This window comes from Anabas testudineus, chromosome 13 (assembly GCF_900324465.2).
Source record: "Anabas testudineus chromosome 13, fAnaTes1.2, whole genome shotgun sequence".
Lineage (NCBI taxonomy): Eukaryota > Metazoa > Chordata > Actinopteri > Anabantiformes > Anabantidae > Anabas > Anabas testudineus.
The window spans coordinates 10,381,910-10,398,477 of record NC_046622.1 but is presented as its reverse complement, the minus strand read 5'-3'; the positions used below and the strand labels follow the sequence as shown (position 1 = coordinate 10,398,477).

The window sequence follows — 16,568 nt, the reverse complement described above, 5'->3', positions numbered from 1 at the left end:
AAGTGTTTTTCTTGAATATATCCCTCATAAACTATAACTGAGCAGAGCAGTCCGAACACTGCATATCTCCCCTGTGCCAGCAGTGAGCCTGCAGGGCATGTGGTATCTGCCAACAGAAGGGAAGCGTAGGAAGTCCAGCAGGTTTCGGACAGACAGAAATGGAGCAACAGGCAGTCTGTCAGCTAGAATATGATGGTGATATTCAAACACTGAAACCAGCAGACTGAAATTCTTTGCAAATGGCAAAAAAAAAGCTTTACAATATTTAACAGAAATATTAAGTAGCTGGAGAAAATGTACCATTTCTTATGAAGGTAATTTGTTGCACTTGACATTTGTCTTAACTCAAACGGAAACAACCTGCTGGTGGTTCCTACTACGGATTTATGGCAAGATCAATGTCTCATTGTAACAAGAATGATTCACAGGACATGATCAGTTATCTGTAATTATATCAGTGTCATCATCCTCCTCACCATATTTAGATTAAGTTTACTTCCCACTGAGGTTTTTGGACACGAGCACATGCTTCTAACTTAATTTAGGTTATAATGTCTTTAACTGCTCCAGAAATAGGATGCCGTGTGTACATATTTGTCTCTGTGGGACTGCTATAGCTGACAGTCCAGATGAAGAAAGCAGCTCTTCAGTTCTTTGGTTTGAGAGCGGAAACCTTTATTGCACTAGAGAACGAGCTATCGTGGTGTTTCTGTGTGTTGCATGTGCAAAGCAATAGTATCCAGAATAACCATCGCTATCCCCACTTGTAATGTTCATTTAGTATATATTGATACAGCCCATGTCCCCATGAAAGAAGCAAGTTGTTTTAGGAAATGAATAACTCAAGAGACAGCCTATCATGTTTCCCCATTTAACTGTTACATATTTCATGTGATCCTTCACAGTGTGATCTAGATGTTTGTTTAGCTGCTGGGAGCATTTCAGAAGCGAAGCTTGGTTCAAAAATCATGTTTGTTTTGCTGTAAAGATAAAAAAGACAGCGGAGGAAATATGCAGTAAAAGATTAAACATGGCTTTTTGCTTCATGACATATTGTACATGTAGGTGTTTGTGATATTTAGCGCATTATTACTGTATATTTATAGACCTACCTCTGTCTGTCTGTATAACTCATACAGGTTTTCAAATAGCCCGCAGGAAGACTTTGAACATGACGATGTAGCTACAGCTCCAAAGTGCAAAGATTTTTAGGAGACACTGTACAAGGTGCATCTGTTGGGAGTTGTAATCTATGTTTAGATGTCTGCTCTGCTCCCTCTGTTGTGTTCTTTTATTTGTTTACACCTCTGTACTGGGAGGTATACTGTATGTGCTTTTTGTGAATCACCCCAGTGATCACAGCCTTCTTCGTTTTGCAGTGAGTGTTCGGGCACTGGACGTGACGGTGTCCCAGAGCAGTGTTCAGGTTGCCCGGGGCCAAGCAGCCATCCTCCCCTGCTCCTTCTCCACCAGCGCTGCCCTCACCAACCTCAACATCATCTGGATGGTGATACCGCTGTCCAATGCCAACCAGCCGGAACAGGTACACATAACTTACACCCACTCACTCACAGTGACAGAGCTGTGCCTTTGTTTTTACAGCAGAAAGAAGCAGTCATGGTAAGTGCTGAATTAAATGAATACAAAACAGATTCTCATTTTTTGTAAACCAGCATACAAGAGTGCTGCAAAACACTTAAAAATATTATTGCTGTTATGGTTTGTATTATTTAGACACTTGGATGGTAAGTCAGTAAACAGCTAACTAATAGTAGACTACAGTAGGTGTATGCATCTAATTTGCAACGTTACTGTATATGCATCATATGGATGGTCATACTGCTTCAGCTGTACCAAGGAGTGCTTAGATAGAGTGCAAAGTGATTTTTAGATGTGCAAATGCACAGAAAGTCAGCAGAACCATCCAGTGTCAGGGATAGGCAAATATTGAGTTGCCTACATTAAGATCAAGACAATATTTATTTAATATTTATAATTGAGAAATGTGCACACTGCATCCACAGTAAAAACAAAAACATTGTGTTTCCAAAATATGTACTTCAATAAGATCATAAGACCTTAACTGTCATGGTTAAAAAATGTCTCTATCTGGTGCATTTGAATCTTAGTTACAGTATGTATTGTTAGTTATAGACTTAGATTCCTTTATTTATATTGATAGTAAGCCCCAGTTGTGTCCATAGTCTACGTAACTCAAACATTGAGTTCTAGTGCTGTGTCATGTGGCGGTTTTCTGCCTTTGAAAGTAAATATCAGTGGTTTGGCCGAGAGCGGCCTGAAGCTCATTTCGCTGTTGTGAATGTTGTTTGGGATAGCAGTTTAATTTGCATACAAAAACACTGCATGATTTAGACTTTAGTAATGTCTTATTGATGTTAATTTTGTCTCGCTGACTTCTCACCATCATCCCTTCCTTGCCCGCCTCTCCTGTTTTCCATCAGTTTTTTTTTTCTCACCTTCCCTTTTGCCCTCCACTCCTCTCTCTCTTCCTCCCCCTTGCGGGACACTGTGATTCCATTTGAGTTGTTTAACATGCAGCTGCAGGCCGTACAAGCTCACCTGCCTCCCTCCACTTTGAACCCCTGCGCTGGTCGGCCGTCCAAATAATACAATCATCTTCTGCACTAATTACCTCACGCCCACGACAGGCTCTATATCGCAGCTGTTCTGAACACATACACACAAACACACACATACAAACTGGCAGTAGACAGACTGTTCAAATGTCCAAATGCAGTGCAGATCCACATGCATACATTAAAGATTTATGTGTATTTATTGACTTCACACAAACAGTCCTCTCTAAAAGTACTTTGGATATTTTAACTGTCCACCAAATACATTTGGGTTCAAGATTAAACTAAATGTGAGAGCAGGTTTTATTCACTTTAATTTACTTTAAAACAACGGTTCCAATACTTCTGCTCACTCAAAATGTGGGTAATCTGATACAAAACATGCTGTCTTCTGTGTTGTTTAATTTACCAAGGTGTACACAGCATTAAGTAAAAGATTAAATTCTCGAATGTCGTCACATATCCATCATTTGAATGTATATTTAATAATTTTGTCTGTGTACAGCAAAAACAAACAAATTAGCCTTGTCGTTCTAGAGAGGACCATGCATGCGTTCAGATAGTACCACGATGTACAGTAATGCAGACTTTTCACAGTGACAGCTGCACATTGTTCAGTGTGTATTCATTGCTGTACCTTTTACCGTGTTGCATCTTTAAACTTGTTAAACTTGTATGTACAGTAGTAAGGTCCATATGCTGTACATGTGTTCTGTACCTGGGAACTGGGAAGTATAGGGATGCACACAAATTATTTTTAGTGTGTGTTGTGTGAAATCCTCATAAAGAATTTCAAACACACCATGCACTAACATGCACTATCTCCATAATATTCCACAGAGGAACAAACACTGTGTGAACTAGAGTGCTGCCATCAGGAGCCGTCTGAAAAATGAGTGATGAAATAAAACGCTGTATAAGGTGACAGTACACGTACAAGCCATTTTAGAAGAAGAGGATGTCATAAATGATTACAGTTGATGCTAAAAGGCATTAAGAATTACTGAACAGAACCCTGTACGCGTCCCTCGCGCATCCTCACAAACTGTGGAAGCGCTGCAGCAACCACTCGGATCTTACTTTTCTCACATATGAATACCAGGTTCGCATAGGACTGTGATAAACGATGCAACTTATTTAACACTGTTAGAAGGCAACAGCATGAGATGTGTTGGCATCTTTTACAGGACAAGCCTGGCTGTTATAGCAAAAACATTAATAAAAATTCACAGACTGCAAAACTGGAGTGCATCATATGCAGTGTTTGTAATGTTTTGGGCAGAAATAAGAGGAGCAAAACATTGGAAATACATTTTAAACAGAGCTGCTGTATTGGATTGCATTAGATTGTACAAGTGTAATAACAAAGTGGCCAAATAATGTTTGTCTTCTGAACTTAATTGTACTTGAAGCATGTATTAAATGCACGTATGTTGGAAAGTCATAGTTACTCTATGACTTTATTGCTCCTTCTACTGTAGTAATCAAATTGAGGCTTTGAGGCACAGCTTATTTAAAATAGTGTCTATTCATTGTCCATGTCTGTCTCCCTGTAAAGCTCAATGAAACGACAGTAACTTACCGTCCATATTTCTTACTCTGTTTGCTCTGATTGCCTGACTAGCTGAGCTCCAGATTACACCGTGTAGCTCAGAGGAGCGCATGTGTGTGTATTACGTGCGTGTGCAAGTTCACATGCTGTTTTCTGTGTATATAATCTGCCCATCATTCTGTTGTTGTGATCAAATATCCTGACCTCTTTCCTCTGGGCTGCTAGGTGTGAGATAATCCAGAAAAACACACACTCGCAAACACACGTACACACATGCACACAACTAGACAATGGTTTTATGTTTCCGAGCTGTTGTTTATCCTCTTTAAACTGTTGGATATCACTATCTGGATATCAGTGTTATTTATGTTCCAATAAAAGCTCCAGGTTCACTCTCTTCTTGGGAAACTAAGTCCTCAAACTGATGGAGCTGTAGTCAATAAAATTGTTTATATATCAAACACCTATATTCATTCTTTGGAGACTAGTTTTCTTCCTCAACTGTGGGTCTTGTAATTTAATATGTGTCAGTGTTGCCTGAGGTCTTTCAAAATAAAATTTTGCCACGTATTCTCTCCTTATTTTCTCCAGTTGCAGAAAGTTGTAGGAAAAGTTGTGCTACTCGACAATTCCAACACTTTTTCCAGTGTCAAGTTATTTCAAGTTTGAAAAATAAAATGGACATATTTACACCAATTCCTGGAAACTCAAAAGTAGTTTTAGTGAAATGAGGCTAGTTTGAAATTGAGGCCATAACGAATCAGTGGTGCAGAAATTATGTTAATCTGTAATTGAGAACATCTGTCATCGTATATTTGGTTTTAGATTCTGATCCTTATCTGAACCTAACAATTTGGATCAATCGTGTCGGATCAACTAGACACCGCATTCACGCAGCCTCAAAAGTTGACCTTTTACTCTCTTTGTCGCCCTCTTCAGCTTTGTCCGGACCATCTTGCCGCACACATCAAAGGAAATGAACAAGCACTCATTTCAGACACACGTGGAAGCAGCTTGAACTTCTCCCGGAGGAGAGGTTACACTGCAATTCATAATATCAGCTTCAACTCACTCTCTCATATACAAGAATGTGACTTTTTATTGATCAGGAAAGGAAATTGCTTTGCCCCCCCCCCCCCCCCTCCCCTCCCCTCCCTTTTTTTTATTTGCTTGCCTTCCTTCAGGGACATGAGTTTGCAGAGTCAGCAACAGTACATTGTTACTCTAATTTCAGTGTTTCAATGAGGACTTGAAGAAAACAGTTTATAACATCTGAAGAGGTGTTACGGTTCACGTCCTAAGAGTAGGAATAGCAGATTTCTTTAATCATTCTTACTCCCAGGCTTTAGTAACCACTCATTAGCAGGCTACTATTTCATTTCAAAACTTGCTTCTATATAAAAAACATTGTTTTGCTTTTTCATAATCTTAATATGCATTGGAAACATGCAGCTCTGAAGCCCCCCTGAGATAATTGCAAAGGTCTTCATTTTATAGATTCATATATATTTTTTACTATCATGAACATAGTAACCTAATTTTTTGTTTTTCCAATTGCTTACCTGAGCAAATCATCCTGGGTTACTGTAATGTCTAAATGAACAGTTTTTAATCTCTTTGATGATGCAGGTGACGAAATATCAGGAAAAAAAAACACATTTTCTTAATTATCATCATCTGTCTTTAAAAAAAAAACTGTGTGCAACTGACCTGTTGCATAAAACATTAATGCTGATTAAAGCCAGCTTCATGTCTTATCCACCGCTCCCCCAGGCCACAGTTGTGTTTTACATTTCTACAGTCAGTTTCAACTTTCTCTTTATTTTCAATAAGTGTCTTAATCCCTCTTACAGCCTCCATTCCACCCTTTCACTTTGTATTATTTCTCTTGAAAGTTATTCTGTTTTTCCCCCTGATGTATAAAAAGAAAAAGTATGTTTTTCATGTCTTAGATTAAAAAGTATACACAATAGTAAACAGCAAAGAAAACAGAAGTATTGATTCAACGCTACTGATGATTCTAAACACACACTATATTCGTGTATATACACAATGTAGTTTAAAGGGAATATGCTAGTGAAATAGATCGGGGCCCATATTGTTCAGAACATGTCTCAGCGGATAGAAAGAGATAACAGTGGCAGCTTACAGTCAGTAAATTGAAGGGAGACTGTGCGGGTTTAGAGATTTATTCAGGCTTTACTGCGCAATGGCAGCGTCCCTCATGTCTGGGGCCAACAGGGTCCTTGGGGTCACTCAGAAATAGGCTATGGAGACCAGTGCAGTGACAGTGAATGTCTCAAGGTTTGCTGTGTGAGTCTAGTTGTGGTTCCCCCTTAAAGGGTGGATCATAGAGACTGCAGCGGAATGTGGATGCATTCGTGTACTGCGTGTGTGTGTGTGTGTGTGTGTGTGTGTGTGTGTGTGTGTGTGTGTGTGTGTGTGTGTGTGTGTGTGTGTGTGTGTGTGTGTGTGTGTGTGTGTAGGATTTTAGGAAAAGCATGTGAGCAGAGGTTTACCACTGGGCCAGCAGTGGGGCATCCAGCTAGTCCAGCTAGTCCAGCTAGAGATCTTAGGGCTCTTAGCCATCAGAGTGCTAGGCATGACCTCTTTTCTCCCTGCGCACAGCTATAAAGTCAACTAGGTCACTTGAGAAGGATGAGGTGATTTATATACACATAGATATGGTTGCAGGGCATGTTTAAAGCTCGAAAAAGCGCACAGAGTGTGTGTATTTTCTGCATATTGATTTATATTAAAACTGTGGAAATGACAGCAAGGACAGGTGTGTAGCACGGTGGCTTTAATCATCCACTCATTCATGTACACACCTAAACACACACTTAACTAGAGTATTACATAAAGTATGAGGCCGATTGATTGGATCACTTTCTCCAAGTGTGCAGATCGCTCAATATTGTGAGGTCAGCAGGAGAGCCGGAGAGCCAGGTCATACTGGTGCCAGAGAACCAAAAATGCAAGTGAGACAACTGAGACTATGGGAGAATAATCACACACACACATACACATACACACACACACACGCTTGTTCACACAAAACTCAAAATTGATACACTCACTATGGGTGAACGCAGCTACAGTGAGACACTGAAACACGCACACACGCAGGGTGGATGGAGTCGCGGGCTCTCATCACAGCTGAGGAGCTGCCCATTCATCTGCACATAAGCGGACAAAGCGAGCGCACTGCACTCAGGAAATTGCAGCCGCGCAATTTACAATCGTTAAGCAGCGGTGGAGGACACAGTCACATACACGGGGCCTGCACTTTCATCAGAACTATCACGGGTGCACACACACACACACACATATATATGTACATACATGCACGCACACATCACTGTGCTGGTTGTTTCCCTGCATGAGTCTTTGAACAGTTCAATGAGGGCTCTTTTCACCAAAGTGAATAGCCCCTCTGATTCCCCTCCATGCTTTGTGTGTGTGTGCGTGTGTGTGCGCGCGCGCGCCTTTCTGCATGTGAGTTGGTGTTTGTGTGTGTGTGCATGTGCGAGTGCCATGTGTTTGTGCGTGTCCTCTTCATCTTTTGTGTGGGCCCAGCTGAGGGGTGAGAGCTGTTTTGCATGTGGCTGGGCCTCACAAACGAGCTGTTGAGCCCAAGTTTGAAGCCTGAGGGAACATTTTGAACAAACTGATCCTTCAATGCTCGTCAGTTTGGACCTGAGACAAGCTCAATGTGAGGTCAGCGATTCACCCTCGCAAGGATGTTCTCACTGTGGACATTGTCAGACGTCACTGACATAACCAGTGTGAGGTTTTGGTTTAAAGTCACGATGTATTTGTTTTCCTTGTGGCAAACACAGCTTCTTTTGCTTTTCTTCGATTCATCCTGTCGCGGTTTTTACGTTTCCAAATTCCAATGTTTTCAATTATGCAAACCATTTAGTGGATGCTTTTAACTGAAGAACCTTATACTAGTATGAAAGCATACTTTTAGTACGTGCTCCTTACAGCGCAACCTACTCACTGAGCTAGAAAGGACCACTCACAAATAAAAAGGTTTTTGAGTTTCTCTGTTTGTTTGTTTGTTTGATTGTTTATTCTTAGAACATAAAAGTCAGTCCACTTCCTTTACTTACTCTTTTCATTTTTTAACTAGGTCTCCCTCTAGTGAGAAATGTTTGTATTAGACCACTAACAGGAATGTCCAAGAATGACATTCATACGAGGATCCTCAGCAGGAAATTATACAAGTTGCTGATTTGTATTTCTCTTTTTCCCTGTGTTGTTTTCTCTGATATCTTTTCCTAAATGTCTCTATTTCTCTCATCCCTTCCTTCTCCTCCCAATGACATCTCACTCCAGGTGATCATTTACCAGGGTGGCCAGGTTTTCAGCCTCGCCAACCACCTCAATGGTCGTGTGGGCTTCGTGGCCACCATGCCAAGCACAAGTGCCTCCATCTTTATCAACAACACCCAGCTAACTGACACTGGGACCTACCAGTGCCTGGTCAACAATCTCCCGGATAGAGGGGGACGCAACATTGGTGTTATTGGGCTCACCGTGCTGGGTAACTAACTGCACATCACCACAGATTTACTTATTTCTTTAACTCATCCACAGATGGCAGTCAGTATATTAGAAGAGAGAAGTGTTAAAGGTGTATCCTACAAATGACCTGTGCATCAATTTTACAAAAACTGTGGCTTTAACCCTGCTTATATCTGATAGCAATTCAGAATACTTCTTTAAGACATTACATTTGTTTCGTAAAGTGGTTAACATGACACCTCCCACTCTCTCCATCTGCCAGTGCCCCCCTCGGTGCCGGCATGTCGAATCCAGGGCACACTGGATGTAGGCAGTGACATCATGCTGATCTGCAGCTCCGAAGAAGGTATCCCCACACCGTCTTACTCCTGGGAAAAGCTGGACGCCCTGCCCAAGCTGCCGCACAACGCCATGCAAGGTATTACAAACAAGCTGGCCGTCGGAGTTCCCTTTTGCCCCACCTTCGCTGGTAAATCTCACACGCATAGTGTAGCCCAGACTCTGCAGCAATCCCACCATCACCATCACCTGTCATGTGTCAGGCCTGAACTCCTGCCCGCCCGAAGGTTCCCCTCCTCTGATCCTGCTGAGGGGTGATAATGGGTGGATGGAGTGGTTCAAACCCTGTCAGTTTGTGAACGCGTGTGTGTCTGTATATGAGCAAAGTGATGGTTTTAATGTTTTTCCTTCTTCTCTCATGCTGAATTCCAACTCTGACGGAGTTTCTGCACTATTGTAATTTTTTGTGCTGTACTGACCCCCGGCTGCTCTGCTTCAACCTTAGTTAAGCAGTAGTGACAATAGTGATGGGCAGATGAAGCCAAATGAAGCATGAATAAATATAAATAAATTGCCCAGAAAGCCCAAATGTAAACTGTTGCTGAGTATAAGTGTTAATTTATGTAGTGCAGATTTCTTTTTACTGCATATTCCTCAGTGATACTCTCTTCCTGTTACATGATTGAGCCTAGTTTAATTGTAATTTCAGTTTTAGTACAGATAAAACCAAAGTGACACTTGAAGCTTAGAAAGTCATTGGTCATATGACATAAGTGCTGACATTTTGGATCCCTGGAGTGAGCAAAGCTTCAAAGTTTCAGCATCATCCACAGATCTCTGTGTGGATGATGCTGAACCAGCTGTGTTTGGTTTTCAGCATCAGAGATCTGTTCAAGTGGACTCTCCTTTCTTTTCCAGCTGCCCATCGCACATCACCAGTCACTTTCTTTGTTTGTACACGACAATATTTGCATAATAGACAGTGAATGCACACAGAGGTTACAGAAGAGCAGGGACTAATAATAAAACCACTGTATGGAAAACAACAGTATATTTGAGGAAACATAAGCTTTATTACAAATACGACTACAGAGGTCTTTGAATGCATGTCAGTTATAAGTATTCAAAAGGCATTTGCTATGTTAACATCTAACAGACCTTCAAAGAGTGCAGTGGACTGGTAAGAAATGGCGGAAAGGTGTGTAGCATTGCATACCTTTGGTGAAACTACTTGAATTAGCACTATATTAACATTACTTTTATACTGTTGTTATATGGACAGGTAATCACACACAGTTTGAACAAAATGTTCTCAGCATGTTAAATATGTACTGTTAAAAAAGTCTCTGTCCTGTGTGTCTTTATGTTGGTAGTTTGCACATTATACTTGACTTGCTCAGCTTGTGATAAAGGTATATGGCACCATCTATTGGTGGATAGTAGACATTGCGTAGTAGCATGGAAAAAGCAGCCGCATTAATGTTGATGTTGTTTTTTTGTTTGTTGTTTTTTTGGTGAATCACAGTTTAACATATTTCTCTGATTATGTTGTATTTTAAATTCCTCCTCAAACTGTTTTCAGATGATTTCTGCAGACTTGTCACAGTGTATGTTACATGCTCGGACATTGCGCTGCATTTGTCTGGCGTATGTGGTTTTGTCATTTTAATTACTGTAGGATTATGTGTGTGTGTGTGTGTGTGTGTGTGTGTGTGTGTGTCCAACAGACCAGATGCAGGGCACTGTCACTCTGAGAAACATCAGCACCAGCACCTCAGGACTCTACCAGTGTACCTCTAGCAACGCTATTGGCAAGAGCACCTGTCTGCTCAACCTGCAGGTTGTGGCACGTGAGTACACCTCGCATACTCCCACACACCGGACACTGTATTTATCATATAGAGACACATACATGTTTATTTAGTTGTATTTCACACTGAAAGATGCAAAGATGGGAATAAAGTTTTCTTCTTGAGTGACACAGGAATACAGTACAGATGAAGAACTCAAGCAAAAAGCAAACAAACAAAACAACCAAAGGTCAAGACCAGAACATCTCGTGCATAGCAGCACTCTCCACATCTGACACCAATCAGAGAAATAGACAGAGTCGAGTCACGTCGGGTCATGTCATACAGGGTCAGACAGTTTGGATAGCTTGTCAGGAAGGACTCTAACATTGCTTTTAGTCTTTCGTTTTTTCATTTGACAGTTGGTGACAGGCCAGTGCTCAGTGTCCAAAAATGCAGCAGAGTGCTGAGACAACAGTGTTAAAAAAATCAGGAAATATCAACATGCAGGTGTAAATACTGACAAAGGTGCAGAGAGTCTTTGATGAGTCATATTTTTACCTGGATGACCACTGTTTGCACCAAACTTTCTCCTCTTGCCTGCTCACCCTGCAGCCCAGCCGCAGAGTGTAGGTCTGATAGCAGGAACCATCGCTACGGGAGTCCTGGCTGTCATCATCTGTTCCCTGTTAGTGGTGGTTACACTCTTCTACTGGAAGAACAAGAACAAATACGATGAGGAGGAGATCCCCAATGAAATCAGGTTGGTCACATGTGCAAATGCAGCCCGCGGCTGACAGTTGCCAGTGCGTGAAGAAATATATCATACTACTTGTGAATGTATTGGCGTAGCATGTATTGTGTATTGTGTAAGACTGCAATTGTGGTGCAGCTGCAACAGCAGCTTTGTCTTTCATACTAAAGACAAATAAAACACAAAGACTCAGCTTTTTGGAGCATTCAGATACATGTAAGTTGCCCTATTTGTGCAGGTGTTCAAGTTGCTGTGGGTTCATCACTATGAGCAACTTCCTTCACATTATACTGTACATAGTTGTCTGGATATTCATTAGAGCAGCTTTAGATTAATTTTAAGTGAGCTTTTAAACTTAAAGATGAGTATAGATTTATTATAAACAGACTTTTTTTTGGTATCATTCTCAATAGAGAAGATGACCTTCCTCCTAAGAGGTCATCATCAGTGAAGGCTTTCCACGCAGACGCCTCCTCCTCAGAGAACGACACACTCACCTCCACCAACACGTACAACAGCCGCTACTGGCACAACCCCAAACCTAACTATGACACCAACTCCTACACTCGCTACAATGGAGACACGCGCCAGACCTTCTCCACTGCTGCCCATGCTGCACATGGACACGGACAGGCCCAGAACGCAGGCCACGTCACAGCCCCGGGCTCAGCACCACTGTCCCGTCACACTCAGCCCACGACAGCGACGACAACAACGTTTGCAAATGGCAGCCACACACTCCCGCCGCCCAAGACTCTCGTGGTCACGACAAACTCTGCCCCGTCCCCCCCGACGATGGTGCGCAGCAATGGTTCTGTGAGCCTCAAGCCGGTGGTGACGTCGGCGCACGGGCAGCACACGCACTCTTACGCCGTGAGCCAGGCCACGCTGGAGCGGATGGGAGCGGTGCCCGTCATGGTGCCCGCCCAGAGCAGAGCAGGCTCGCTGGTCTGAAATCAGATTTGTTAAACTGACTAAGTTAGTTTTGGTTGTGACGTTTGAAATCCTCTGAAGACAAACAGTGTGTATGAGCTGAAGCAGCCCGCTGCCCTTTACGACTGTCTTTCGATATGTCTTGACCTTTTTATCTGAAAACAAACTGGGATTTTACAGTGCAGAGTTCATTTAATGCCAATTCCTTGATGGACAGAACCCTTCGTTTTGTAGACAAAGACTAGCTGGAATTTAATCATCCCCCTGTCAGATGGGTTTTCCTGTCAGCTACTGTGGGAACTATTTCAGCCACTTGGATAATTTCTCAAAGTGTAATCGAAATTTCCTGCAGTACCTGGATGCCCAAATCTTATTCGGGGCTGGATCCTTGTGGTAATTGTTTATTTGTTTTCTTCTGTTTGTTTGTTTGCTTTTCTGCACTCAAAGCAACACAAGGCATTTTTCATCTCGGTGTGTCCATACTGCATGGTCGGACAGAAGTCAGCTCGGAGTCCTACATACTGTAAATGCATGTGTCTCTTGTTTTAGGATAACAAATTAAGTCCATATTATTTCCACTGATTTCCTCTTCTCTCACATTTGTAATTTTGATTGCCAATAACTATAGTGGTGATGAGGGGGTGTGGGATGAAGTCTCTAAACGTCTGTGTGGTGCAACCTGAAGGATGAAAGTAGATGAATGAATTGACGGCAGTGGATATGGCCTTAGAAACTTAGAGAGACAGGATTTATCGGGTGCAATATATCACATAATGTACTTTACTACATTGAATGCAAACATTTTAATTAGGTGTTGCACATTTTAAAGCAATTTTGCAATATATCAAAATTGCTATCTTTTGAAAAATGACTTACAGACAATGAGTCTTACTAAAATGCTTTATTCATGTACCATAAATTGAATCTTTTCGGCAAATACAATACGTCAGTATGACAACATACTTCACATATTTGCTGGGGTTAGAACATTTTTCACTACAGAAAGCTGGTGTCGCCCTGGTTTCAACTTGAACCTGAAGATGGATATCGTTTGTAGTCTTCTCTGTGTTCACTGTTGCTGTCGTCCTAATTTGGTTCATGTCACATCAGTGCTGCTTTGAGAAGACGCGGATAAGAGGATGTCTTATTTCATAAATGCTTTATAAAGAGACAAAGATATATTTAAAGGTGATTTTTTCCCTACTGTTTTCTACTGTACATATTGTAACTACAACAGTAGGCTAGATTGTGTGAACATACATGACATCAATACATATTGATCCATATTTTACAACCTGTGTCTTAATTTTAAAAGTTCTTTTTCTAACATTAAACAACAAGCTGGTTTTGACAGACAATGTTATTGGTTTCAATGAAGGGATATTTTTTTATATTTTGATTTTCTAATGAATATAGCTATTACACTATAAGATCTAAGGTAAAAACAGAATGGTTTAAGACTAATGGCCATATGTTTTACTAAAAATAATAGACATGTATGCTGTATTTGGTAGAATTTACCACTGTGTTTGCGACTATGTTCTCACCAGTGGAGAAAGCAGCCAAATGTTGTGCATTACCTGAATACACAACACTAATAATTACTTGGAGCTATGATGAAACATTTGAACAGCAATTGCTTGTATTTTTTCTGATTTATATACAGTTTTGGAAAGTGTTTTTCTCCCTTTAATCTCTCTTAATGTCTTATCTAATATGTCTGATTTATGGGATTTAGTAAAAGATGCTGTTTTGGCGCTGACACTTTTTTTTTCTTTTTGTGGTAACATTACAGAAATTGCTCCAACATCAACAAATACAGTTTCATTAAGGTAAAAATCTGATTTTAATTGTTATAATTTTATGATTTTACTGATGTTAGAGACACCTTTTTAATGTGGGGAGACATTTCTTCATAGAAAAAGTTGTTCCATGCTCTCAGACACAGATTGTTATTAAAGTTCATTCAATTAGAAAAAAAAAATGTTGTGGATAATTTAGAGTAGTATTAACTACTAGCAAAAGTATTAGCCCAAGTGATACTTTACTGTATTATCTCAGTCATCAGTTTGATGTTATTGATGTCTGGGCCCGTAAATTACACAGACCTGGATCAAACAGAATTTGGTATTATGCTTGCTACATTATGTACCAGTCAAGACCTATCACAGGTCAGACTACAGTTATGCAAACAATTTGTACCCTGATACAGAAACATTTAGTGTTTGTTTTTCTTTAGTCCATTTCTTTCTTCCTTCTTGAGCGAAAGCACTATTGTGCAGCACTGCTTCATCGTTCTAAGTTACCTGTCTGCCTGCAATACACCTGCACACACACACACACACACACACACACACTGATTTCTAAATACAGGATGCTGAAAGAAGTCAAATGATCAAACCTCACTCTTCATTTTCCTTCTTTTTTGTCTGACTGTATTTTCAGAACAAAGTCTTCTGTCTGTAAAGATTTCACTCTATGCTCTTAACACTGGATGACAACATTAAAGAAGATCTCCTCTTCTAAGATCTCTGGCTTTGTTCTCTTCAGAGAAGAATGGCAAGCTGGACAAATACTAAACTGAGATTATTTGAGCACCATCAGTAGAAAACTACTGAGGCTTTAGCCCAAATTTAATAAACATCACATCTTCTACCCTGGCCATAGACTGGCATATGGTAAACAAGGTGATATGGGTTGTGTACATAGATAAAGAAGTGATATATTGCCAATAGTAAAAGCAATTTGTAAATATGTATAAAATACATCTTGTTCTTACTGTTGGGTTAAAATGACATATGATAAATAACACTGAAACCTGTAGTGAATAAATATTGTTAATACATTCTAGTCAGCATCCTGCTCATTTGTTTGTGCATATGATGTGTTCACATAGCATGACACAGACTGCTGCCTGTATTGAAGATAAATCTATCAGTGTGTTTAAAAGAGAAAGAAATAAGTGCGAAATGCATCTTAAAGTGGATCATTATTTCTAAAAAATGATTTATACCATATAGTAGCCATGATTGAAGTAGACTGAATCTGAATCTGCATACAAAATGCCTTATGTAGGTTTTGAGTTGAGGGGTAACTGCTTGGCTCCACTGTGTCAGAATACTATAAATTATGAATAATACATTTTAGACCTTTCTCAACACGCTTTCTATGAAACGTATTCAACGAGCCTTTGGTGCTGCTGCAGGCTGTAAAGACAACTATAATGAAGGTAGCTGAACAGAATGTCAGTAAGAAAAAGCGTTCTGCCGGCTTCATGCATCTCTGGTCTCTGTTCTCAAGGCAAATTATACAATGAACCCCCCCCCCTCTCAAAGAACAGGGTATCTGGTGCAGAACATAAAACATGAACAAATGTATTCACTGCTTTAGTTTATCTGTTAATTTTTTTTTTTACATTTTTCTAACTCGCAGCATAGTTGATTAGGTTCGGTTGTATTAAAGTGAGGATGGTGTTGGTATGTTTGACTGATTTATTCATAGCCATGATTATTTCACCAGCTCAGCACTTGCTGTGCTGCAAAAAAAAATTAAGTTTTGGATTGGAGTTGGGAGCTGAGGTTCTTTAATGAACCACTGGAGGGCAGTGTCTATACACTTCTTGCTGCATAGAACTGCAGAAAAATGTTCCTCATTTTAGTCTCACGTGCCATCATAAGAGTTCAAGATGGTAGATACTAAACCATTCTTCATAAAAAGCTAAAGGTAGCCAGTGGTACAGGACTGAGCATCAAAGGACTTCTAAATTTGGCTGCATGGAGGGGAAATAACTTCCTGCTGACAGAACACTTGTCTTAATGCAATATTAATTGGTGAATTTTAATGACACTAATCCGCCTGGATTCATTTCTAATCTGAATTTCCGTCCATATTCCCTTATTGTTCCTCTAACCCATTTCAACTTTAAGAATTAACAGGAGTGACCTTTGGTAGAAGCAAAAAGGCCAGTGGACCAGAGCTCCAGAGGACTGTGCTCATTAGTTGCATGAGACCACCAGCTGGTGTCTGCGTTTCTAAGTGTCTGTGCTGAATCATGCATGTGCTCGCACCTCTAAGTAGAGCATAGGGGTTAATTATCCTCTTTGTGAGATCTGAATTATGATGAATCAAAG

At 40.5% G+C, this 16,568-nt stretch overlaps 1 protein-coding gene across 1 annotated transcript in view; it reads left to right on the top strand.

Moving 5' to 3' along the window:
- Window positions 1–15,228, top strand: part of igsf11 (immunoglobulin superfamily member 11) — a 77,319-nt gene extending 62,091 nt beyond the window's left edge. Inside the window, exons 3-8 of the mRNA XM_026365757.1 lie at window positions 1,380–1,543; window positions 8,494–8,701; window positions 8,945–9,100; window positions 10,689–10,811; window positions 11,367–11,514; window positions 11,919–15,228. Coding sequence (XP_026221542.1) covers window positions 1,380–1,543; window positions 8,494–8,701; window positions 8,945–9,100; window positions 10,689–10,811; window positions 11,367–11,514; window positions 11,919–12,459 — 1,340 coding nt within the window. The 3' untranslated portion in view covers window positions 12,460–15,228. The remainder of the gene's footprint in view (window positions 1–1,379; window positions 1,544–8,493; window positions 8,702–8,944; window positions 9,101–10,688; window positions 10,812–11,366; window positions 11,515–11,918) is intronic.
- Window positions 15,229–16,568: the final 1,340 nt, after the last annotated feature.